Below are 26,611 nucleotides of genomic sequence, written 5' to 3'. Positions count from 1 at the left end.
ACCAATGGTAAAGTCAGGTAGTAAACAAGTAGTTGAGAGGAAAACAAAGAAAGCAAGAAAGGCTAAATTTCAAATTAACTGACCCGATGCAAAGTTGTGTCCATGACAGAGGCGGCTACATGGTCATCAGCAGTGATATTTGAACCCAACAGAGTAATCAATTCCTTTATGTAATTGATGTTTTCTTCAGAAAAGCCACCAGTCCCATGCGTATCATCAGGAAGCCCAAAAAGGTATTTCAATGCAACAACACTGTCCAAGTTCAAACTAACCAACAAGCAAATTGTAAGTCTGACTAGTCAAATCAATTTCAGAGAATCAACATACAGAAAATGACAATCATAACAATGATCAAAGATTACTCTATCATCTACATACGAAGAATTTGTAGCAGTAACTAAAGTTAACACCTGATAAAGCCTATGCACATACAGAAAACCAAGAGACATCTCAAAAGTCACTTCAAGATGTCTGTAAGGCCTCTTTCTCATGAGCGTCATGAGCGTAGTGCCAATGCTACTTCCCAAAAGAGCTCGGTTGGACAAAAATAAATTATGGACCCCCAACTCTCATTCAGATATAAGAGTACAACCTTAGGCCAGCTAACTAAGTGGAATTTGAACTCTTTACCAATATCACCCCACAAAAAATCACACTGCAACTTCTCTATGCCAATCGGGAGGGGAAAAAGATAAATGAATTAGGCATATTAGATAAAGTGATTTTAATTAATGTAACTTTGCCACCCTTTGACAAGTATATCTTCTTCCATCCAGCCAAACGACACTCTTATCTTCTCAATAATGTCGTCCGATTTGGCCTTAAACGAAGCTCCCAAGGGAAGACCTAGGTATTTCATAGGCAAAGAAGATACACTGCAACCACAATGCTAGCCAGACCTTCAACATTAATGACATTCCCAACGGGGGCAAACTCTAATTTAGCCAAGTTGATCCTCAAACCAAAAACCACTTCAAAGCATAAAAACAAACAAGGCAAGTTGCGAAGATGATCTGGATTTGCCCTGCAAAATATAAAGGTGTTGTCCGCAAACAAAAGGTGAGAAATATTGATGGAACCACTACTCGGCAACTCCACCGAGAAGCCTAATAAAAAACATCCATTCACTATAGCATCAATTATTTACTTAACGCTATTATAACAATAACAAATAGAAAGGAAGCAATAGAAAGGGATCAATGGATCTCCTATCTCAAGTCACGTGAGCTACTAAAAAAATCACTTGCAGTGCATTCATCGCTACAGAAAAGTGCACCAAAGAAATATGATATGCCATCCACTTACACCACTTTTCCCCAAAACCACATCTCCTCACCATATACAATAGAAAGTGCCAATTGACATGGTCATTAGCCTTTTCAATATCCAACTTGCACAACATACGTAGTTCCTCAAATCTAATAATGTTGTCAAGGCACTCATTTACAATGAGAACAGAGTCTAGAATCTGGCTACCCTTGATGAGAGGGTTATGAAGCTTGGAAATGATCTTCTCCACTATCATTGTCAACCTGTTAGCTAGAAAGAACTTTGTGCGCTTCTCACCCTTTCTTAATCACAGTGCCCTAGGTTTTTTCTCTCAAATAGGAAAAGGATTTGAGCATAGTCTAGGGAACCTTTTATGGGTCAAATGAGGGAATTGGGCTTCCCAATATGGGGAAACAAGGAATCTATAAATTCTAGACCACGAGGGAGGGTTCCTATTACTAGAGCACATAAAAGAGCCCCCCACAAGAAGAATGTCCATGAGCCCCAGCTCAAAAAATGAAATCTGAAAACACCCCCAACAAATGCATTATGGTAAGTTCTACCAACTTAGCAAATCAACCAATTCATCTCATAAAAACCTTCAATCACAATCGGCATCAAGGCTATAAATATAAACACCCACAAAGCCTAAGAAAATTGATCTTCAACATTTCCAAAAGAAACAACTAAGAACTCACCCACACACACACTTTGATTTTCTCCACCGCCCTCCGATCCCACATGAGCAAATAAGAAAAAGCCCCTCTAATTTAGCCTCCTATAGTTAAATAACATTTTGGGGATATTCCCCCCACCCCCCAAAAAAAAAGAACTCTCAAAGGTTTTGCAATCGTAATCACGAATTTTCAAAACTTGCAATGTCGGGGTTCCCAATTATCAGCTTCTTTTAATTTTACCCGTTCCATTCGAGTTTTGCGTTTAATCAAACAGCTAGCAAGCACTTATACTCCTGTATAATTTATAAAAATACAAATTTTCCCTTAAAAAAAAAAAAAGGAGAGAACTAAATGACCCATCCATGGGTCACCAAATGTTCTTTTTTTTTTAATTTAAAAATAGAAATGCTATACTTTCCAAATTTTTTCATCCAAATATGGTTCCCAAATGATGTGTCACAGTCCCATAAGATGGTAACACATTTTCCAAAATAATAGATTGCATAGGATTGTGACACATCATTTGGGAACTACTATATTTGGGGGAAAATTTGAGATGAGTAACATTTCTCATTTAAAAATAGGAATATTTTGGGAATTTTGGCATCCTATATGCCGTGTTGGTATCATAGAGAGCTTGATATTCAACGATGTCCTTTCCGGTCATCATCGAAAGCAGGTTGTAATCGGTAGTAGTTGAGCTTGTTCTTCTGTTTTAGGCTCTAGTGTTAACGATGGAATACTTGGGCTTTTTCTACGTGGATTCTAAATCGTTTGAGATTCGTTCCAACGTGAACAGAGGCGTTCAAATGGCTGAACGGAGTAAAGGGGTCTCTAGATCAGTGATCATGGTGTGGCCAACCGTGTTTTGGCTGGTGAATGCATGGGATTTTCTGACCGCAGAAGAAACAGTGCATGAGAATTGGAGAACGTTCTGCTTTGGCAGCTTTGCGTATGTGGTGCAGAGAAGAAACAATTCTTACGGGAATTTCTTGGAGTTGTTTGAATACGGAGGCAAAGGGCAGAGAAGTTTTGTGATTATCCCTGAGGGTAATGACAGGAAAGGCTAGGTGGACTGTAGGGTTCAATTACGACGTTTGAAAACGCATTTTGACAAGCAACACGTAGTCATGCCACTGGTTGGAGGGCTGCCGGAGAAGCAACTGGAAGGGCAGAAGGGGGAGGTGCAAACGGGGAAGGTATTGCAAGGATCACAGTGGGCACAGAACAAGGAGTTGTATGCGAAGGTGGTGATGGGGAAGAGAACCATCGAGAGGGGTAAGATTCCAGCCATGGTCATGGAGGAAAATTCTTCTCAAGTGGATGAAGAACTCATCACCGGTAATCAGGCCACCGGCGAAGAAGAGACAAGGCTTATTCTGGAAAGTGCGAAGGACAAGGCGCCATTGTTTGCTCCCGGAGATCGCGCCCTTCCAAATTTAGAGATGCAATCTGCTCACACTTGGGAAGGAAATATTCAGCCATTGAAAGAGATACTACTTTCCTTAAAGAGGGAGATAGACAGCTATATGCACAAAATTGAGATGGGCTGGAAAACTTGGGGGGAAAGAATGCAGATGGGCTCTGTTACTAACGAAAAAGTGGGCTAGGAGATACCAGCGAATAATAAGGAGGGTGGGCTAAATCAAATTCAGTCCAAACTGGACCCAATGGAGAATAGAGCCCAATCCATACATCGGTTCAGGAAAACTTATCGACGTAGGCGATCACCCAAGAGACTGTTCCGCTAGCGCGTGAAAAAGTTGCCGAAGAGTAGCCAGAGCAGGTTGCCTGAAATGGAACATGGCTTAAATGAACCAAACCAAGCCGACCAAACAATCTATGCAGAGAGGAGGACCAGCGATGGTGGTATGCAACCTACAGCGAAGTAACAACTGGCGGAGAACCTGCCGGATAGCAGCTGGAGCATGTCGTCGGAACTGAAACTGGGCTTAAATGAACCAAACCAAGCCACCCAAACCATCTGTGCAGAGAGGAGAACCGGAGATAGCGTTATGCAGCCCGTAGAGGAGGACAAGATGACGGACAACCTGCTGGAATGCGGCCGGAGCATGCCGTCGAAACTGAAACTGGGCTTAAATGGGCCAGACCAAGTAGCCCAAACCATCTGTGCAGAGAGGACGATCGGGGATGGACTTATGCAGACCGTAGAGGAGGACGAAATGAGCTCGATGGCGCTAGATAGTGAGCGGCGGTGGGTACGGGAGCCTGCTTTAACCAGCACAGAAGATTCAGATAGAGCCGTCCAGGCCACTAGGCAAACACAGGAGCACAAGAATGGAGATCCGTGGACTATCAAGATCGCCAATGGTAGACCAGAGATGGAGGAAAAGTCAGACTTAGGTTGAACAGAGACAGAGTTGGAAAAGCAGTTTGGGCAAGCATTTGCGAGGAAGGCTGCACAGAGGAGCTGTGCACCAAACTGGACACTAACAGCAATTAGGGTAGGGGGTTGTCCTACGATGCAACCAGGCAGTGAGGATAAGGGGGAAAAGCTGACAGGGGTAGCTCTGGAGACTACAAAACGTCAGTGGACCCCAATGGACAGTGAGCCAGTTGTTTTATCACAATTAGTGTTCTTCGCCGAAGGGGAAAACATTCGGCAAAATGAAGAAATGGATGCAAACAGGGAAGCTTCTGCGTGACAAATCAGCAAACAAATGATGTATGTGTCCTAAGCACACATTTTGTCACTGGTATGGAATTAATACAGTTTGAAGATTAAGAAGTGGTGGATTGTGAGCCTCTGGTAGTGCAAATGGAGGACATGATGAAGGGTGAGGAGTTGAATCAGAAAGAGGCTTGTGAGTGGGTTGTGGAAAGAGTGAAAGGTTTTTGTCATGTTGTCGGATTGTCACTTGAAGGGCATGAGGAAGAGATGATGGCGATATTTAGAGCTATTGAAGCTGATCGAAAGAACAAAACAAGTCCTCATGTGGTTGACTTAGTAGTGGAACCTACAACAACAAGCTCCAAAGGTAAACGAGAGTTACAGCGTTTGTCATATTCTATTAATTATGATGGAAAGAAAGGAATTGCAACCAAAGTCAATGGGAAAAGGCGGGGCTTAACAGTGATTTAATGAAGCCAAACATTTTATCTTGGAATGTAAGGGGGTTGAACTTGGAGGAAAAACAAATGAAGATTAAGGGCCTCATAGGGGAATGGAAAGCGGATATTGTGTGCTTACAAGAGACTAAATTGCAGCATGTAACTAGGGAGATAGCCAGGAGCTTGTGGGGTTGTGCACATATGGATTGGTGTTATTTATCAAGGAGCTTCAAGAGGTATTTTGCTTATGTGGGATAGAAGGGTGGTGGAAAAGTTGGGAAGTTTGTGTGGGGTATTTTTTTTTTTTTTTTGATAACTAAAAAATTATATATCAAAAGCGCAGAGGGGCGCAACCCATATACACGGGAAGTATAAAAGAGAGCGCCTAAGAGGGAGAGAAGTGAAAGAGGAAATCAGAGAAACTAATTACTAAAAGAGCTAGCCAAGCAGCCGTCCAAGAGTAAAGAGTAAAGAAGAAAAGATGAGTCAGTTCCTCTATAGTCCTAGTAGAGTTCTCAAAACATCTAGCATTTCTTTCAATCCATATACACCACATAAGACATAGAGGGATCATCTTCCAAACTACCGCACTTCGAGCACGAACTCCCGACCACCAGCAATAGAACAAGTCCCTTACTCTGCAAGGCATAACCCAATGCAACCCAAACCGACTGAAAATAGTGTGCCAAAGAGCTCTTGCGGTTTCGCAATGGAGAAGAAGATGATCTACCGACTCTCCTGACTTTTTGCACATACAACACCACTTCACCACCACAAGGTTCCTCTTCCGCAGATTATCATGAGTCAAAATTTTGCCTAGGGCCGCGGTCCACCCAAAAAAAGCCTCTCAAAGGCACCTTAGTGCGCCAAATACTCTTCCAAGGAAACATCTCATGGCCAAAATTAGACAAGGCCTTGAAGAGCGACTTAACCTCGAACTTACCTTTCCTAGATGAGGCCCAGCAAATACGATCCACCGTACCTACAGAGATCTTGCACGAGTACAACCGATCAAAAAAAGAAGCAACCAAATCCATCTCCCAATCCCGAACATGTCGCACAAAAGTGACATTCCACTCTATAACCCCACTCCTCCAGGTTAAATTGTCCTTCACCCAAGCTTCTTTGTGTCTAGCAATGCTGAACAAAGATGGAAAGTCTTGCTTCAACGGAGTTTCCCCACACCAAGTATCATGCCAGAAACGAACTTTCAAACCCACCCCCACCTCAAACCGACAACCTTTGGCAAAGAAACTCCAACCTTGACGAATATGCTTCCATACACCCACACCATGAGAACCCGAAACCTCCTTCGTGCACCACCCGCCTTCCTGTTCTTCGTACTTGGCTTTGATAACCTTGCACCAAAAAGCCTCACTCTCATTCGCATATCTCCAAAGCCATTTCCCCAAGAGAGCTTGATTAAACTGATGCAACTTTCAAATACCAAGACCACCGTAATGTAAGGGACAGCAAACTTGATCCCACTTTACAAGATGCAACTTAGCCTCATCTCCCATTCCTCCCCACAAGAAATCTCTTTGGACCTTCTCAAGCCTTTTAGCTACACTCATGGGAATCGGAAACAAAGACAAGAAGTAAGTCGGAAGATTAGACAACGTACTCTTGATGAGAGTTAAACGGCCTCCTTTAGAGAGGTACATCCTCTTCCAACCTGCCATTTGACGCTCCATCTTCTCAATCACATCATTCCACATAATCGTGTCCTTATACGGCGCCCCAAGAGGGAGACCCAAATACTTCATGGGCAAATCGGCAACACTACACCCAAGGATATTAGCTAACACCCCAATGTTCTCCACCTCTTCAATAGCCACAATTTTAGACTTTCCAAGATTAACTCTCAAACCCGACACAGCTTCAAAACATAAAAGAATGAGGCGCACATACCGGATTTGCTCGAGAGAAGCTTCACAAAAAATCAAGGTATCATCAGCAAATAAGAAGTGAGAGACCTCCAAATCCGAGACAACCCTATCTCCCACCGAGAAGCCTGTCAAAAGTCCTTGATCAACCGTAGCATTCACCATCTTACTCAATGCCTCCATAACAAGCACAAAAAGTAACGGAGAAAGGGGATTCCCTTGCCAAATTCTCCTCGAACTGCTAAAGAACCCTTCCGGAGAGCCATTCACTGGAATGGAGAATCTTACTAACGTAACACACCACTCTATCCAAGCCTTCCACCTTTCCCCAAAACCACACCTATGCAGCAAGTACAAAATAAAGTCCCAATTTACATGATCGTACGCCTTTTCCAGGTCCAACTTACAAATAACACCTGGCACCCCTTGCTTCATGCGACTATCCACACATTCGTTTGCAATAAGAACCGAATCTAGGATTTGTTGGCCCCCTAAGAAAGCATTTTGAGAGTATGAAATAACCTTGCCCAAGACAGTTCTCAACCTAAAGGCGAGAACCTTAGAAACAATTTTGTACACCCCTCCCACCAAGCTTATGGGCCGAAAATCCTTCATCTCCACCGCATCCGCCTTTTTCGAAATCAAAGAAATGAAAGTAGCATTCAAGCTCTTCACCAACTGCCGTCTGCGATGGAACTCATCAAAAACCGCCATAACATCTTGTTTAACAACACCCCAACAAGCTTGAAAAAAAGCCATGGAGAAACCATCTGGACCCGGTGCCTTATCACCATCCATACCTTTTATCACCTCCCAAACCTCCTTTTCCTCAAACTCTCTTTCCAACCACCTACAATCCTCCTCATCAATAGACAAGAAAGGCTGGTTGTCCATTCTAGGCCACCATGAACTTTGCTCCGAGTGTAAATTTTGATAATACTACACCATGTGATCTTTAACCTCAACTGAATCATTGGATAAAACGCCATTAATACGAAGCACTTCCACACGATTGTACCTACAATGAGAATTCGCCATCTTGTGAAAGAAGCGAGTATTTCGGTCCCCCTCCTTGAGCCACAAAGTTCTTGATTTCTGGCACCAGTGAATCTCTTCACACAACAAAGTGTTCTCCAAAACTTTCAACATATCTGCCTTTCAAGTCTTCTCCTCTTGATCTAACCCTCTCGATTCTGCCAATTCATCCAACTCTTGAATGCCTCCCATCAACTCCTTTTTCCTCCAAATATCACCAAACTCCTCCTCATTCCATTTTGAGGGATTTCAATTTATTAGCTAACACATAGCTAGGAAGACCCTCGAAAGAATAAGATCCCCACCAAGAGCTAACCTTGTCGAGAAAACCTTCGGCTTTAAGCCACATGTTCTCAAATTTGAAATAATTTTTACCTCCGCAATGAGCCCCAAAATCCATAGCAATAGGGAAATGATCGGAGAACATGCGTTGAAGTCTTTTTTGTGACACTGCTGGGAAATGATCTTCCCAATCCGAGGAGAGCAAGAACCGATCTATTCTGGACCAGGTCTCATTTTCTTGATTATTGGACCAAGTAAATTGTCCCCCCATCATCGGAAAGTCCACCAAATTGTTCTCCGAGATGAAGTCCGAGAAGTCCATCATGCCTGCAAAGTAATAAGAAGCACTAGAGCGCTCACTAGGGAATCGAACAATATTAAAATCCCCACCAAAACACCAAGGAACCTCCCACACATTCAACAAACCAGCCAACTCTTCCCAAAGGACCCTCCTCTCCACATCCTCATTCGAACCATAAACCCCTCCAAACGCCCACACCCAGTTGTCCTCCACATTTTGAAAAGAGCATGCCAAGGTGTACTGCCCCACACACTCCTTACACTCCACCACCCTCCTATCCCACATCATTAACATCCCCCCCGACAAACCATTAGACCCTTTATACTTCCACCCCACATGTTGACCACCCCAAAGACTGTGAACCACCTCCCGGGAGATAGTCTCCATCTTGGTCTCAATCAAACAAACTATATCTGCTTTCCATTCCTTCAAAAGACCCCTAATATGCAACCTTTTTTTAGGGCATTCAACCCTCTCGCGTTCCATGCTACGATGTTAAGCTTCATGATCCACCAATTTGACCCTTCCCACGACCCCTACCTTGCATAGAGATCGTCTGGTTCCTGTCAACAAGAACTGCACTACCTGAAAAATCCCCCAAGTCAGAGTCAAACTACTTCCTGGCATCTTCAATAGACTTGAACAGAGTTGCCAACTCCTCCTTCTTTCCCTCATCTGACACACCTATTTTTGGGCAAAAATTGAGACAGCTTTCTACTACCCATTTAGGAGAACACTTATCTGATTTGAGTTCCTCCAAACCGATAGTTGCTGAGATACTGTCCTCCTCCCTATTTGACCCAGTCCCAATTCCAATTTCTTTTTGACCACTATGAACTGATTGCAACAGATTCGTAGTCTCCCCCCTACATACCCCTGTCAACATCCCAGAACACTGACGAGGTGAAAAAACCACCGGAGACTGGTCTGGGGCAGAGCCCATGTCCTCACCTGCACCGCCTATCTCCACAGAGCACTCTGACGAACCCCCACCAGCATCTCCAATCTCCATAAGGCGCTCCGGCACACTCTGTGTGTTCTCTGGCGAGAAAAGCGTCTCCGGCATCTTCTGACTAGTTCCCGGCCACGACCCTAGAATTCCTTTCGCCTGCCCAGAAGCCGAAGAAGAGGCTTCTTGCGAGCCCACCAATGCGGCTTTCCACCTCTGCGGCCCGCGTTTCCTCCTATAAGTCACCATCGCTTTTTCTTTTCCAATGGACTGTGCCTCTCTCGCCGGACTTATAAAATCCTTGCCGCCAGTGTCGGCGACCACCTTGGAAACTTCTTCAGCCGCTGACCCAACCCCCTTGACCTCTGATGAGACCTTTGCGGCCACCGGCGATGGGATTGCCGACCTATCTGAGTCAGGGCACACGCCAAACGTAAACCTCTCCTTCGTCGATGCCTTCTCTTCTGAGCAAGCTTCTCGTAATGGGCCATCTTGTCCTGGGTTACTCAAACCCATACCCGAAACCAACATCCCTTTAGGTTTAAAGACCGAAGTCTTCTTCAACCTCCACCATTTTTTAGGCTTTATAAATTTCCTTTTCAGCCCAGACCCCTCTATCCCTTTCGAAGTAGGCTTCCTCTGACCCACTAGGTTTTTGTCACCCAGCCCAAGCCCAAGCCCACTTCCCTCCATAGCCTTGAGCGCCATATCGATCTGCGACAGCCCCACGTCACAATCTTGTTGCAGACGCTTCAACAGCTCCCTGACTTTGAGGAGCTCAAAACTTGCCTTGGAGTAGGTCTGCCCAGCAGCATGGTGCCCCTTCCCTCCCTGTCCCGTCATGCGATCAGAAACAGTCATCGAGACCTGCGATGTCGCCGGCGTTTGTGAGTTACTCGCCGAAGCTCTAAACGAGCACCCCAAACAACCATCATCCATCGCGCCTCGTCTTCCAGATTCTGCACATGCTTGATCGATCTTCGCCGAACGTAAAATCCTCGTCGGAATCACCCCGGGATCGCCGCAAGCCCTCTCCGAGTTAAAGGTCTTCGTCGAAACCAAACCTTTCCTGTCAAATTCATGGGTTTTCTGTCCCATATGACCAGAAACATTTTTCGTCCATCTCTGCACCTTTTCGAACTGTTCCTGCCCGGAGTTACAGCCCTCCTTAGTTTGCTTCGACGAAAGACCCGCTACCTCCGCGTAGCTCCTGCATCCCTTGATCTCCTTATCCCTCTGTTCTCCCCTGAACACGCCATGCTCATTGATCACAATAGGTTCCCGTAGAGAAGAGTTTGCCACTCTCACCTCCTCACTGGAACGATCCCAGCCTATTCCACGCCTACCTTCTGGAATGATGATGGAGCCACACCTTCTTCCATCAAAAATTCCTCAACCGTCAGAAAACAACCATGCCTATTAGCACATTTCTGAGCAATAATTCTCGAATACCCTCTAGACTGATCCCAAAAGACTTCTGAGTAATCCACTGCAATCAAATCCTTCACAACTCGCACCACCCAAGCTAGCTCATCTTTCTTCAAGAAGATGGACCTTTGAAGTCTTTTGCTCCTCTCAAAAATCCTCACCCCTGATGCCCCTACCTTAATCAGCACTTCAAACTCCTTGGATTCCACCGACCACCTCCTCGGTTCTGCCATGTTACAGCCAACACCGACCCCAGACCACTCTCACGCGCCACCCACGCTTCGACACAAGGCGGGAGAGGATGAGAGAGAAGAGAGAAAAGAGTAACAAAACGAAATTAGAATAATGAACAACAAAAAAACGAAATTAAAAGTGTCAGTGATAACTTCGAATGGGCTTTCGCAAGTGTGTATGGTCCCAATGATGATAATGATAGGCAGCTATTGTGGGATGAATTGGTAAGCATCATGAGTTTGTGGGAAGTGCCTTGGCGCATTGGTGGAGACTTTAATGCCATTAGATATCCGAGTGAAAGGGTAGGTGCTGCTCGATCTTCCAGTCCTATAGGGGAATTCTCTAGCTTCATTTTTGATCAGGGCCTAATGGACATCCCTTTGGTGGGTGGACAGTACACATGGTCAAATAATCATTGCTGGTCTAGACTCGATAGATTTCTTTTATCTCCTAGATGGGAAGAAAGGTTTCCTGATGTGGTTCAGAGAAGACTACATTGTCTATTGTTGGATCACTCTCCTATTTTACTTGATTGTGGAGAAAAGAAGAGAAGAGGAGGATACTTCAAGTTTGAGAATATGTGGTTAAAATCTGAGGGGTTTGTGGATCATGTGAAAACCTGGTGGCAATCCTATCAATTTAATGGGAGTCCCAGCTATGTGTTATCATGCAAATTGAAAGCTTTGAAAGGTGACCTGCGACGATGGAATAATGAAGTTTTTGGGCATGTCGATAAACGGAAGGTGTTATTGGATGGCATAAGGGAGCTTGACATCTGTGGGGAAGGTAGAGGGTTGAACGAGGAGGAAAGGAGGCGCAAAGATGAGTTATCTTCGGAGTTGGAGAGATTGTTGTTATGTGAGGAGACAAGCTGGCGTCAAAAATCTTGGGCTCTATGGTTAAGGGAGGGGGACAAAAATACCAAATTCTTTCACAGAGTGGCAAATTCAAACAAGAGAAACAATGCCATTGAGTCTTTAATTATCAATGGTTCTTTGTCTTCGGAAGCCACTGATATCAAGGCGCACATTGTTCAGTTCTATACACAATTGTTCACTTAAAGTTGTAGTCGGAGGCCTATACCAGATGGTTTATCGTTTCAGTCTATTGGAAGTGAGGATGGTTTGTGGTTAGAAAGGGATTTTGAAGAAAGTGAGGTACTAGAGGTGGTACAGGAGTTACAAGGAGATAAATCCCCAGGCCCCGATGGTTTCTCATTGGGTTTTGTGCAAACATGTTGGGAAGTACTTAAAGAAGATATAATGGCTGTTTTCAAAGATTTCCACAACAAGGGAAGGTTTCAAAAAAGCCTTAATGCAACATTCATAGCACACATTCCAAAGAAAGAGGGGGCGGAGGATCTAAAGGACTTACGACCTATTAGTTTGGTGGGCATTGTGTATAAATTGATTTCCAAAGTGCTAGCGAATCAATTGAAAAATGTGTTAGATAAGATAATATCGAAGTCTCAAAATGCGTATATCAAGAGGAGACAGATTCTAGATTAGGTTCTGATAGCTAATGAATGTATTGATAGCCGGCTTAGATCTGGTGAACCTGGTTTGTTATGTAAATTGGACTTAGAGAAGGCATATGATCACGTGAATTGGGAGTTTTTGATATTCATATTGCAACGAAGTAGGTTTGGGGAGAAATGAAGAAATTGGATAGCGTTCTGTATTTCCACAGTTCGATATTCAGTTTTGATTAATGGAGAACCCTCAGGTTTTTTTAGTAGCTCTCGGGGTATAAGACAAGGGGATCCACTATCTCCTTTTCTGTTTGTTATTGTGATGGAGGCGCTAAGTACAATGATGGAGACTACTGAAGCTAGTGGTCTTGTGGCTGGTTTTTCAGTGGGATCAAGGAACAATCCTGGTCTCAGTGTATCACATTTGTTGTTTGCTGATGACACATTGATTCTTTGTGGGGCCGATGAGGAACATCTCAGAAATCTGCAGCGTCTTTTTCCATGTTTTGAAGCGGTCTCGGGGCTGAAAATTAACTTGTCAAAGTCTGAGATTGTTCCAATTGGTGAGGTAGAGGATATTGATAGGTTGGCAAACATTTTTGGGTGTAGGGTGGCAGGATTACCTATGACATATTTGGGTCTTCCTCTGGGGGCGCCTTACAGGTCTATAACCATTTGGAATGATATTATCGAGAAGATGGGAAGAAAATTGGCAGGTTGGAAGAAAATGTATTTATCAAAGGACGGGAGGCTTACACTTATCAAAAGTACTTTGTCCAATCTCCCTACGTATTTCTTGTCTTTATTTCCTATTCCTGTGAGTGTGACGAATAGATTGGAGAAGCTACAAAGAGATTTCTTGTGGGGTGGTCTAAATGAGGAGCCCAAGTTCCATCTAGTGAAATGGGCTCAGATCTGTTCTCCCATGCAAGATTGTGGTTTAGGAATTTGAAACTTGCGCACTTTCAATCTCGCTTTATTGGGTAAAAGGTTATGGCGATATGCAATGGAAAGGGAAATGTATTGGAGGTTGGTAGTAGAAGTTAAGTATGGGTGTATGAACGGTGGATGGTGTACCAAGGTGGTGGAGGGCCCCCTCATGGAGTTGGGGTGTGGAAACATATTCAGAGAGGGTGGGAAGTTTTCTCAAAATTTATTACCTTCGAAGTAGGAGATGGCTCCCACATTAGATTTTGGCACAATATTTGATGCGGGGATCAGTCCTTAAAGGAAGCATTTCCTGCATTATTTCGAATTGCAAGTAATAAGGAGGCATGGGTTAGGGATCATATGCAGCTGGTCAATGGTGTTATACAGTGGAATGTTCCTTTTTCATGGGCGGTACAGGATTGGGAGGTAGAGGTGGTGATGGCTTTTTTTGGGAAGTTATATACTTTCCGTAATCACGTGGGGGTGTCGGATTGTATGCAGTGGACTCCTAAACGACATATCTTTGAGGTCAGGTCTTTTTTTCATAAGCTTTCGTCCTTCGGGACATCCTCTTTCCTGTGGAGGAGTACATGAAAAGTAAAAGTTTCATTGAGAGTTAGTTTCTTTGTGTGGACAGCGACTCTTGGAAAGATTTTGACCTTGGATAATTTGTGTAAAAGAGGTATCATTGTGATGGGATGGTATTGTATGTGCAAGCACAGTGGTGAGTCTGTAAACCATCTTCTCCTTCACTGTAAAGTGGCCCGAGCTTTATGGAGTATGGTTTTCTCTCTTTTTGCTGTTAATTGGGTCATGCCTAGAGGCGTGGTAGACTTGTTAGCTTGTTGGCGCAGTCAGCGAGACAATATTTCAGCTAAGGAGGTATGGCGAATTGCACCACTATGCGTCATGTGGATTATTTGGCGAGACCAAAATGGAAGATGTTTTGAAGATCAAGAAAGGTCAATGGAAGAGCTCAAAAAGTTGTTTATTCAAACTCTGTTCCATTGGGCCGAAGCTTTTAATGTGCCTCAATTTTTATCTTTATGTTCTTCTTTTTGCCTTTAGTGGGGCCTTTCTTTGTATACTTCCTGTGTACTAGGGTTGCGCCCCTCTGCACTTTTCAATGAATCACTTATTTATCAAAAAAAAAAATCTAACAAATTGGTGCAATTAAAAGGGGCTAATAATAGAGAACTTGATATAGCAAGTTTCGATAATTCGAGGTTATAATTGCAAAACCATTGACAGTTCGCTTGCTCGGGTGGGGGCAAGTAAAGTTCCCCCTACCACTTTCATTCCCAAGCAAGTTTCTAACTCCAAGGCAAGGCGCTTCGCTGCCTTGTTTCACCCTCTTACATTCCATGATAACAATTTAGGCTTCATGGACAAACTGAAATACCCCTCCACTTCACTCTACTTCGGCTTGAGTGCCACCCATAGAATCATAATTGATAGAGCCAAATAATCTTTTTAGTTCTCTTTTAATTCTGATGCCTCATTGGGAGTTGGAAGTTCATCCCTCCTGATTATGACTCGCTTCAATGGCTGTAAACATTGCACCCCTTAAAACCCTTCACATGATAGACCAACAAAATGGTGGATGTCCTTCACTTTTTGTAGGAACCAACTTGAAGTCGTTGGCCCTAAACACTCAAGTTTGGCAAACACACTAGGGGGACAAAAACTTAGAGGCTCACAAACAAAGGATTCCTCCGGAGTGCATAGCACCAATTCTGGACCTGATAGACCATTCCCTTCTGCATAACACACATCAAGCCCAACCAAACTAGTAGAATCTTTGCCACCCAAACAACTTGCATCACCCACCCCGGCAATCAACCTGCTTTCCTTGTCCTTATTCTAATGACCCATCTCCTTACCCACCAAAAGAGGTAAAGTCAATCCCAACGAAATCCTTTTCCTTTTACCACCTTTGCCCAATCAAAAGAGTCAGAAAAATTAGAGACTACCTCATCAACAAAGCTATCCAACTGACTGGTCACCTTTTATGTCTCTAAGCCACCCAAACCCATTAGCTTCATGGATGTTGGAGGCCGCACCACATTATTTGTCAATGTGTTCCCATGAAGAGCTTCCCCCAAACAAGTTGCTCTATTACCACCACCAAACAATGGTTGGAGAGGCACACTTGTTCCACCTCTTCATCCACCACCAAATAACACACCAAAGAGAGGTGTGACGTTTCGCAACTTGAGAGCCCAATTGTTCCACCCTTTTCCTTCTCAACCCTCTAGTATACCGATGAAACTATGCCAGCCACTACCACCATATTCCGTCAACACCAGATATCAACCGTGGCGGTTTGAGCATTTCTATACAATAAAAGCAATGTTGTCAACCCTCCAAGATTTCACAAACTTCTTCAGCCCACCACCACGGATCCGTGCTTCTTCGATAGCCATGCCTACGCCTGTACAAGCAGTTATGGTGGGCGATTGGCTCTAACCACTAACCGCAACCGCCTAAAACAGTTATTGCAACTAGTACGCTTAGGCGGTTAACGGTTATTTTATAATCGGTGGTTAGCAATTATTAAAACCAATAACAGGCGGTTGATAACCACTTTTTATATATGGGCTTTTGGGCCTTTTGATGGTGTTTTGGGCCTTCTTTGTGCCACTTTTTTGGGACAGTATTTAACGCCAATTTCCTCAACTCAATCATGCCGCTCTCACGATCCTCAAAGCTGCGTGCATTCCGTTCTCACCATAGGCACCACATCACACAATGGAATCAGACTCCATATGTGCAAAGCAAGCCGATTACCCAACTGTCCCCTCCAACTCCCCAAGCAATCACCCACTTTTCGTTGCATAACTCAACTAACTCCAAAAAGTTAAAGAAACACATTCCATATCTTAGTTGCAACCTCACAATGCAGGAGTAGATGGTCAATGGATATATATATACACACACACATGAAACGATGTCGTATGTAGTGATATTATCTTATTACCATAGAAACAACATCGTTTTGGTTTTTTTTTTTTTAATTTTTTTTTTTGAAAAGCGGTTAGCGGTTAGTAACTCTACTAAGCGCTAACCGCCGGTTAACCGGCTAGGCGGTTAGTGGATTTTACTAACCGCCTAGACAATTACAGTTAGCAGACCGCCTTTTCACCCCTAATATATATATATATGTTAAACACCAAAACGGAGCCGTTTTGATGTTATATTAAAAATATATATTATTATATATAAGGGTAGGCAATTAGCGGTTATTAACCGCTTACCTCTACCCTTAAAACCGCCCCCGCCTTAGGCATTTAACAGGTTTTTATAACCGCCTAAAAAAAGGGTTAACCGCCCCGCTTGTACAAGCCTAGGCTCATGCCCATGCCACACTCACCTTTTCCAAATAAACTGCACAAGAGACACCCATGCTCCTTTCAACAATTTTTAACACTAAATCTCCTACCTCTACCGAAAACACAAATGATTCAGCTTACACAAATATATGACCAGAAAATCCGATCGCAGAGCAACCACCACCTTTGCAACACTAACAGACTCAACGAAACGTTAACCTTGCAGCAACCTCCTCAGACAATGACAAAGACAACTAACTAGACAGCCATAGCCTCGTAGAAGCTAAAAAGCAAAGAGAGTCACCACACAAGCACAAATAGATGGTGAGACGTGCCTACACAAGCCGCCTACAGGGAAGAGAGAGAGAGAGTACCACCTAAAGATTATAACAGCATTCAAAAGCAAACAAGATTGATGAGGAATGTAAGAGGGAAAGTAAACAAGATTAAGATCCACATATACATAACTAAAGTGACTTGCTAATGATGATAATCCTAGTCATCTAGATGAATAAGTCTATATACAAATACATGCACACAAAATCCATATAATGCATGACAAAAACTCACCTTTTCCCATCCGTGCAAAAGTGCAAAGCACCCAAAGACAATGCATCAACAGCCTCAATTGCATAAGTTGACAAATCTTTTATATCAACAGAACTGAACAGCTTTTTCCAGCAACATAGCAAAGGGGGGGAATTCCTCCACTCAAATTCACTAAGAAGATCATATATCGCATCCCTTTCATGTCTTCTCCCTAATTCAGGTTCCTGAATAGCAGATTGGATGTGAATGGAAATAGCTGCCAGAGCACTTCGACCTTCATTCCTAGAACCTATTTCACTAAAGGCTGTAAGACACGCAAGCAACTCTTTTCCAACCGGTAGGACCTGGAAAACCAAGGATATTCTCCATCACTATCAATTCTTAAATGTTTACCCAATTTATTTAAGAAAATGTGAAGTTGATTTAAATTCTACATAACAAATATCAATGTGACCTAATACATAACAGGAAGCAAACATCTTATGACTGATGGTGATCTTTGATACTCTCTCTTTTTTCCGGACTAGTAATCTTTGATACTCAATTTGTCACAAGGTCATGCATTTTCCTTCTCAGAAGAAATGCATTTCATGAAAAACAACAAAAACTTCTAAGAATTAACCACATATACAAAGCAGCTGAATAACTTGGACAAAAAAACTTCATTTATTTGGTAAGGAGCTAGTAGTTACCAGAGAAAACTTAAGGAGATAACATAAAATCAGCAAACAGTCTTCAGGACTCAAATTTTCAAATTTGCACCTGATAAACCATCCAAGAAATTTGAGATTTACACGGTTAGATTCTCCACTTAAGAGGAAAGAATCAATATAAAGAATGAATTATCTACTCACAGATTGGGTCTGCCAGGGTATTGTCGTGCTGTTCGTGCATTACAAAGTAGTGAGATGGACTTGAATACAGGGGTGCACCAACTGAGCGAAGTAAACCCGCATTTAGCTGAAGATTTACCATCTAGAATCTGTTTTGCATCCAAATCAATGGAATCAAAACCCCTCTCCAGCATTTGTATAAGGATCTGAACAGCACCTTCCTTTAACAATAGTGCCTGAAAAAGAATGTCATTGCAAGTAAAAACCATTGCACCCATGAGGTGTTGAACCTAATGGCATATATAGTTTAAAACATAATACAAAAATTAGAAAAAAAAAATTACTAAAAATTAGAAGAAAAAAAACCTTGCCACAGGGATGCTCCATTAAGCCAGCAAGAAAATCAAGAAATCTGTAAACCTGAAAACAGATAAAAAAGAATTACATCCAAGTTACCAGACTAAAACTCTAGACTGTAATAATGACAGAAAATGTTCACCTTGTAAGCTTCCATGTCTGATGGAGAAGATGACTCAGAAACACAATCACGAATCCATGATAATATGGGTCGCAGAAGTACACAAGCATTTTCAGCATTTTGGCAAGCAATACGAATTATTAAAACTCGTAGCATGTCTTGAATGACCACCAGTGCCTATTTGAAAGTACAATCAGAAATAGACAACAAAGAAGAACCCGAATCCCAATCCATCTTTTCCTAACAATGCCAAAGAAGAAAGAGAACAATCCAAGGGAAAGTGACATACAGATATAGCATAGTGTTGGATAATCTGAGCAAGCTTGTCAAGCTGTGGCATCAATTGGCTAAGCAGCTTTTCAAGGTGTGCAGGCTCCAGATACCAATTGACCTGTCTCTCCTTCTGAGGCCCCAGTAGCGTCCCAATGGCTAATGTTCTAAAGGCACTCAACAAGGGCATTCCGTTTTTCCAAAGCCAGATACCTTCTTCAGGAAATAAATCATTCTTGCAATACAAAAGAAATTTAGGAAGAAAAACTAGTCAAACATTGCACTTGAAAACTGTCAACATAATTGTATTGCTGATACAAGAAAAAACATGACACATATCAACTAATTAAATGAATCAGAATCTAGAACACCAAAAATTCAGATTCATCTAGTCAACAACAAAACAACAAAAACATATCTACACCAATTCTATGTTTTATAGTGCTGATAATCATAACATCAATGAGATTCCTTGTCCCCCCAGGGCTGCCTGGATGGCAAGTGGGTATGCCCCCCACATTGTTAGCCAAGGTTCAAATCCCTGGGCTTACTCAGTGCTTGTGCGAGGGAAGATCCAAGCACCTTGGGTTTACTCGTGCACTAGCACAGTACAACACTTAATTGATTAACCATGTATAGGGTCCTCCTTGTTATAAAAAGAATAAAAAAAAAGACTCCTTGAGAATGGAAAACTTGCATACCAAAAGACATAGCAAACTGCAGGTTTCTTTTGGACCTAAGGCCAGCAAAGAGGCAGCGTGAACACTAGCAAGCAGAGTATTGAAAAGGCCAGGAATCCAGCCATAAACCGGCCAACAAGCAAGTGCTGACACAATAAGATGGCACACAGCTCCAAAACCAAGTGCAGAATCTGGATAAGGAGAGGATAAGTCTGCCGCACATGCAGCTAGCTTTGGACTGCAATCATAAATATTCAATTATAGATAGAAAACTTCCCCACAACTATCAAATGCAAAACAGAAGGAAATTCCAATTACCTTACTTCTCGATGCAATCGTAAAAGAGCATTCATTAGTTTTGTATTTCTGTGCTGCTCCTTAGCTTCCTATAGGCATGGCAAAACAGATTCTATTCAAATGAGGCTTTGATAAAGGTATATGTGAACAGGTAGTACTAATAGAATCAAACAGGATAAGCATTAGATCTCATATAAGCCAAGCCAATTCTTATATAGCCATGTAGGCAGTCTTGAAGTATTACATGTGTAAAGAAACTATGGGACACCTTGCTCCCAGTAAACCATCAGAACAAAGAGGGATGGCAGACCAACAAACAGGAATAAGCAAGTAGAAGAGACCAAAGATAAAGGTGATACTAAAAGAAGACAAACAAATCTTGTGCACTAAACAAGAATATTATTAAAAACAAATGCTTGCACGCTTTCTGTACCATAAATAATAGAAGAATAAAGCTCTACGACTACCTGTCAATCCAAGACATCCCTCATACTATCTGGTCTGAATACAAAACACACATAAGATAAGAATACTAAGAACAAAGCTGCCTTGGCCATAATCTCAAGAATAACTTGCATGCACTTAACTACTTGATAGTTAACGGCCAATCAAACAACTTAGAGAAATGCTACACTTCCCAAAAGAAAGTTTCCCAAAAGTTGATTCTCAAGTGATGTGTCACCATCTCACACTTTCCAAAATAATAGATCTCATCCATGATGACACATCATTAGAGAACTAACTTTGGAGAAAAAATTTTGATAAGTGTAGCACTTCTCAACAACTTATGTCTCAGTTAACGGTTACAAGAAATCAACTGGCCAGCATCTCAACAGATCTAAAACTACATCAGTCACCCATTTCTAGTAAACAGCATTCCCGAATAAACACCTTTTCTAGCAGATATCATATAAAAACTTACCTGCTTCTCTAGAGCAATTCCAAAGCTTCAATCCTAGGCTCTCAGATGAGAAAGAAACTTAGTCGATGTAAGTTATGTGGACTCAATTTTGCCCCATGACTTGCGTGTCTAGGTGTCCAATTCATGTAATCCTTGAGTCTCAAGACAAAAGGATCGCTTCATTATCAAACTGGTCAACATTTTTCTTTTAATCTGTCTCCACTTCTAATGCCAGAAAGAAATCAACTTTCCACTTAATATATCAAGTAAAAGTTTCGTTCTTTTTCAAAACTCTATCACTGGACAGCTGCCATAGATCCTAATTTGCTAAGTTTTTATGATTTTCTTGACTTGCTTTCTCTAGTGTTTCTCTTCTATACTCTCAGTGTACTTGAATTGCACATTAGCGCTTTTTAATGATATTTCAATTTTATATATATATATATATTGACAAACTCTTTTCTCCATTCTCTCTCCTTTGTCTTCCGCTCTTCTCTTTCTCTCTCTCCTCTGGCGGAGGCGTATGCAGGCGCATCCCGTTAGAGCTCAGTTCTGGTTCGTCGGCTCTTGGTTTGTCAGACTCTTGTGCTTTGTTTCTGCTTCGGTCTTGCCGGTCTTTCCAACATTTTGCTGCTGGAATGGCTTCATGAGCTGTTTAGGTCTACCAGGCAAGTCTGAGATGGAGCGTCATTTCTCGGTGGAAGCTAAAGCCTTCTCCTTTTTGGCGAAGGCAGGAAGGCCAAAGCTTCGCTTGGAGAAAAAGAGGAAGGGGTTCATTGGGTTTATTTTTCTGGGTCTTCAGTGTTCTGTATGGTTGGTGGCCATGGTGGAGGAGGCGTTGATGTCTCCGGGTAAGAAGGATTTTGTCAAATCCTTTCGTGAGGATGTGAAGGTTTTGATGGTCCGTAGGGGTGGTAACAAGGCCAGCCGTTTTTTAGAGGTGGTTGTCTACGTTGAGGGAGGCCGAAAAGGGGTTATTTGGCTCCCTGAGGGCCGTGAAGGGTGGGGTTGGCATCATTTCATGAGTTAGTTGTGGCCGATGTTGGGAGTTCTTCGGAACAAAGGATCGGCCGCTAGTTTCTGAGGTGTTCTCTCCGGAGGGGAAGCAGTTGGAGGGTGTCCTTTCATCCGGTCACTCCTATGCGGCTATCCTATCCTCGGCGTCTAGTGGGTTGAAGCCGCTGTCTGTGAGTCCTCTTGATCTGCTCCTGGTAGCGATTTGTTCTAAGCTGGCGAATGGCGGTGAGAACGTGAGAACGCCAGTGAATTGCTTCGAGCTTGAACTTGGTTGCCCTGGTTCATCGGCAGCAATCACTAGCATCACAGCGAAGAAGGGGATGAAAGTTTTCTTCGTTATTCGCTACCTGAAAAAGCTTCTAGGGCGCATCTGTTCTGAGCTGGACCAGGTCAAAGGCTGGTTGGGTCATCCTATTGGGTTGGGCTTAAAGCCCAAAGGTTTCAGGGTTCATAGGATGTGCTCTTTTAAGCCCAAGCAGGTCAGCAAGGTCTTTGGATTTGGTTCTGTCGACTCAAGTCTAGGTTTTGAGCCCAATTCCAAGAATTATCCACAGGCGTTGGGTTTTTGAATTTGGGTCTTCAGAGCTGTGCTCTTTGCCAGAGGTCTCGACAGAGAAGCTGGTTAGTTTGTTATGGGTGGCAGGTCTGGCTATGGGGTTGTCGGAGGTTGGGTCAACCCGGCGAGATCTGGTGTTGCTGTTGGTGTCTCTTATGCTTTTTCAGCCCCTATGTTGTCGCCTTTCTCTGCACAGCTTCCAGTCCAGCCCAATTCTCCAAGGTTTATGGGTCTTTTTGGTTGCCGAACGTCTTGGGTTGCTTCTTGGGAGGCCTATCAGTTGCTGCTGCGATTCCTTTAGAGGAAGCGTTTTCTCTCCTCTCCCCTTCGGCTCTTTCCAGCTCGCAGAGTCCTGCCATCAATGCCATCTTTTCGTCGCTGGAGATTTTATGCTCAACAAATGCTGGCTCGTCACCCTCAAAATTCAATTTTGGATTCAAAACTAAAACCAAGAGGGGAAGGTTAACCCTTTTTAGGATTTTATCACCCTAAAACCAGAGCCATGCTATCACTCACGGTGCTGGAGCCATGTGAAAAACCAAAGAAAAAACCAAAAAACCAGACCCAAACCGGAGCAAGACCCATCAGAAAAAACCAAAAAATCAGACCCACCAGAGCAAGACCCATGCGGCCAGCATTTCAGCAGATCCACAGCCGGCGAGACCCAGCCGTGGGTCTCGGTGGCTGGCCAGATTCAGGCCGGCTGTGGGTCTGCACCGTGGGTCTGTAGACCCACGATCTTCTTCTTTCTCTTCTTTCTCTTTTCTTTCTTCTTTAGTTGAAAATCATGTGCATTAGGGTGTAGGTTTTTTTTGAGTAATGCTAGGTACCATCTTTTTATTTTCCTAAAATCCTCCTAAAGCTGATGTGGCTTTTAAAATCACCATTAAATTTTAGATAAATCATACTTGAATTTGAATCCAATGGTGATTTTAAAAGCCACATCAGCTTTAGGAGGATTTTATGAGGATAAAAAGATAGTACTTAGCATTACTCGCTTTTTTTTTTGGCTTTTTTTTCCCTTTATGTGAGGTGTCCTTTTATTGGGTGCTGCAAAACCCTACTTTTGCAGCATGACCGCATAGGAGGGTTTCTCATACAACATTAGTTGTGTCATGCAAATATCCCATACACCAAACCGCAGGTCCCATGTCCAACATAGATGCTTCACATGTTTGAAATGACAAATCTCATGTATTCCCCCACAGAAATCCAGTAGTAAGGACATAAAAGAATTTTCAAAGAACATTCTCCATCGGCCCCAATTTATATGCCTCGGTTTAAGATGAAATGATTATCAATAAAATGATAAAATTGTAGGAATCTTCCAAAAATGTTCTTCACTTTATATTAAAGGTAGCATGACCTTAATACAAATTTTGATTGTTTTTTTAATAAATAAAAAAAGAATAGGTAAAGTATATAAGAAATTGAAAAAGTAAGAGCTTTCCCTTTTAGAAAGTGGACATGTATTTTCTGACACTCCAAAAAGAAAAGTAAAGGCATTTTAATTGAGACAGAGGGAGTGTTACATAATTAACAGGCTAGATTTTAAGGCCTACCTGTAATTTTTGCAAAAGGTTGATCAGTAGTACCAAAGAAGGAACCAAAAGATCAACTAAGCTTTGCTCACGATTACGTTCTAATAGTAAATCTGACGTAGAATTGCATTCTGTACCCTCATCGACAAGGTAATCTGTTGAGAGAACAAAACCACATGTTTCAAACATGAGAAAAGAGGATGATGATCAAACACAGCAGAAATTGTTAATTGAAACTATGAAATGTATATGATAGTGCAATGTCAACAGCCAGTTTTAACACGAACAAATTAATAAGCAATACAACTCCAGACTTCAAATGATGATAAGAACAATATTCGATTCACAACAAGTGTTCACCAGCATAAAAAATTAAAAATAAAACCAATCATCCATATAGCAGTAACACATAAGGTCTCAAACAAAATTATAAAATCCAACAGCTCATGATACCTGATTATAAGCCTTTATATAATTACCTCCACAAGTTATTACGCATATACACATAATCCCATATGAGCAACACTTTTTTTTCGGTTAGTATCCATATTAGGAACCCAATAAAAACAATAAATACTAACTTACCATAATTATTTGAAGACCTCTCAAGCATGAACCTGCAGCTAACCAGAACTGCATAGATAACTGCTATGGCACCTTCATCATATAGTGCAGCAGCTACAGTCTACATCAAAAGAATATAATGAACTAAGTCAAATTTTTCTAACTATACCACACATCAAATACAGACAATTACATACTGAGTTCTCGGAAATAAATGCCAAAATTCGAAATGCTGTCGTCAACTGTGCCACGGAAGAATCACGGAGGGTAACACCATCAAACGACTTCTCAGAAATAAATTTTCCAAGAGTCTCCATAACATTAATATCAGAACCACCGGAAGAATCTCCAACAGCATTCTCAACATCTGTCAGATCTGACACAAGAATGCTGGTTGAAGTTAAGTGGGCATCTCCACCAGAAGCTAACACAGCAGCATACCGTAAAAGACCAGTAGCCCCATTTTTATGATAAACTACACCAGCATCGATCCATTCCAACAGCCGTGTAGGAGCATCTTTTCTATTGGACCCTGGAGAGGAGGAAAGTAGAGCCCTATGGATTTCCAAAGCATGTCCAATCCAAGAACTCAGAGAAAATGCTGTTGAATCAGTAACAATGACTTCAAGAATCTCAGCGGCTGAGTGAGATATAGCAAGATTTAAAGGTAAAACACCTGAATATTCAAATATTACACCCAAGTAAGCACATACTTACTACTTCGTAAAATGCAAATAGTTCAAAGGGAAAAAGTACCAGTAAGGCCTGCTTTTCTCTATCTAAATTTACTTTTGAGCAAGTTCAACCATCCCAAGGCAAAGGTTTGATAACATATTTGTTTTCACTATTCAATTTTTACCTTTTGCATACTTCCTTTGTAATTAGGGGAGCATTTATACTATTAATAATATTTGTCGATTACTTATAAAAAAAAGCCGATTTCAATTCAATCCACTAACCACATATAAAGCTTTGAGAAAACAATTACCCAACCAAATAAAGAAAAAAAGGTGACTGATGGCCAAACGTAAATTATTAAAATCTATCATAGCATTGATCTGCCAAAAAAAGACCTCATTAGAAGAATAATGCATGTTAAAATCGCCTAATTTAATGATGCTAGTAAACTTAGCATTTCATCTTTAAAATATTAATTTCAATACATTGACTGTAGTTGTTCAGAGATGTCAACTGAGTTTACCCTTGTCCAACAGAAAAAAAATAAATAAATAAATAAATAAAATAAAATAAAATAAATTAGTTTCTCATAGATTAATGCCATGATAATTAATGCAAAATTTTATTTTAAAATTTGGTACGTGGTTAAAACATTAACATTAAAATAGGAATTATAAAATAACAAAAATCAGCACTTTATTCATAGAGGGGTTGAACTTGCTTGGAAAGAAATATAGTTGTAGAACTAATTTGTCCCATAAACTTCTTGTGGGGCTTATTGGTCCTTTCTTGAGAAAAGTATGCCTTATTTGTACTTTTCCCTATTTCAAGATTAACCAGAGTTTTGGACTACCACTAATCTTGGCATCTGGCTCCGATTCCTTGACAGAATGTAATGCTTCAATTAATACTGAAACAGCCTACAAAAAAGATAATTATAAAGTGTTACAAAATATTACTGAAGCGTGATGCTACATATTAGAGAACTAATAAACAACAACAATGAAAACACGGCAACATACAACTGAACAGAATGTTACAATAACTAGCTTTCAGGGAATTCTATATTATTTACATTGATTGCACCAGTTACAACAGGTTAGTACTAAAACCTTCTCCAAGTAAATTATAACATCACCTAAGCAAACCTCTAAAATTACAATCCACCTAGATTATGTGTTAAAGCCTCAAAAGGCATCATATTAAAGTCCTAGGTTCAAAGCCCATCTTGATACCAACTTACAAACATCTAATTTTTTGCTAGCCCCCAAAAGTAAAATAATATTGAGCAAGTAAAACATATGCTGTCTAATATGATATATAACATAACATAGATATGTAACAAATTTAATAAATATATTTCAGCGCAAGAGAAGTATCT

The 26,611-nt window shown here is 41.8% G+C and overlaps 1 protein-coding gene across 3 annotated transcripts in view; it reads right to left on the bottom strand.

Annotated features, from left to right (window-relative positions):
- Positions 1-26,611, bottom strand: part of LOC132191281 (protein virilizer homolog) — a 36,774-nt gene that overhangs the window by 3,482 nt on the left and 6,681 nt on the right. For 2 of the 3 annotated variants that reach the window (XM_059606225.1, XM_059606228.1), the window contains 13 exons: positions 26,084-26,150; positions 24,750-25,228; positions 24,574-24,673; positions 24,010-24,143; positions 19,995-20,062; positions 19,698-19,914; positions 19,016-19,231; positions 18,748-18,903; positions 18,615-18,668; positions 18,270-18,484; positions 18,108-18,177; positions 17,437-17,759; positions 84-267 (listed from right to left, as the gene is read on the bottom strand). In XM_059606225.1, coding sequence (XP_059462208.1) covers positions 84-267; positions 17,437-17,759; positions 18,108-18,177; positions 18,270-18,484; positions 18,615-18,668; positions 18,748-18,903; positions 19,016-19,231; positions 19,698-19,914; positions 19,995-20,062; positions 24,010-24,143; positions 24,574-24,673; positions 24,750-25,228; positions 26,084-26,150 — 2,283 coding nt within the window. The remainder of the gene's footprint in view (positions 1-83; positions 268-17,436; positions 17,760-18,107; positions 18,178-18,269; positions 18,485-18,614; positions 18,669-18,747; positions 18,904-19,015; positions 19,232-19,697; positions 19,915-19,994; positions 20,063-24,009; positions 24,144-24,573; positions 24,674-24,749; positions 25,229-26,083; positions 26,151-26,611) is intronic. The other variant, XM_059606226.1, reaches the window with a different exon arrangement.

The sequence above is a fragment of the Corylus avellana genome, chromosome ca9 (assembly GCF_901000735.1).
Source record: "Corylus avellana chromosome ca9, CavTom2PMs-1.0".
In the NCBI taxonomy this organism is placed as follows: domain Eukaryota; kingdom Viridiplantae; phylum Streptophyta; class Magnoliopsida; order Fagales; family Betulaceae; genus Corylus; species Corylus avellana.
Note: the sequence above shows the minus strand (reverse complement) of the source record. Positions and strands in the feature narration are given on the sequence as shown.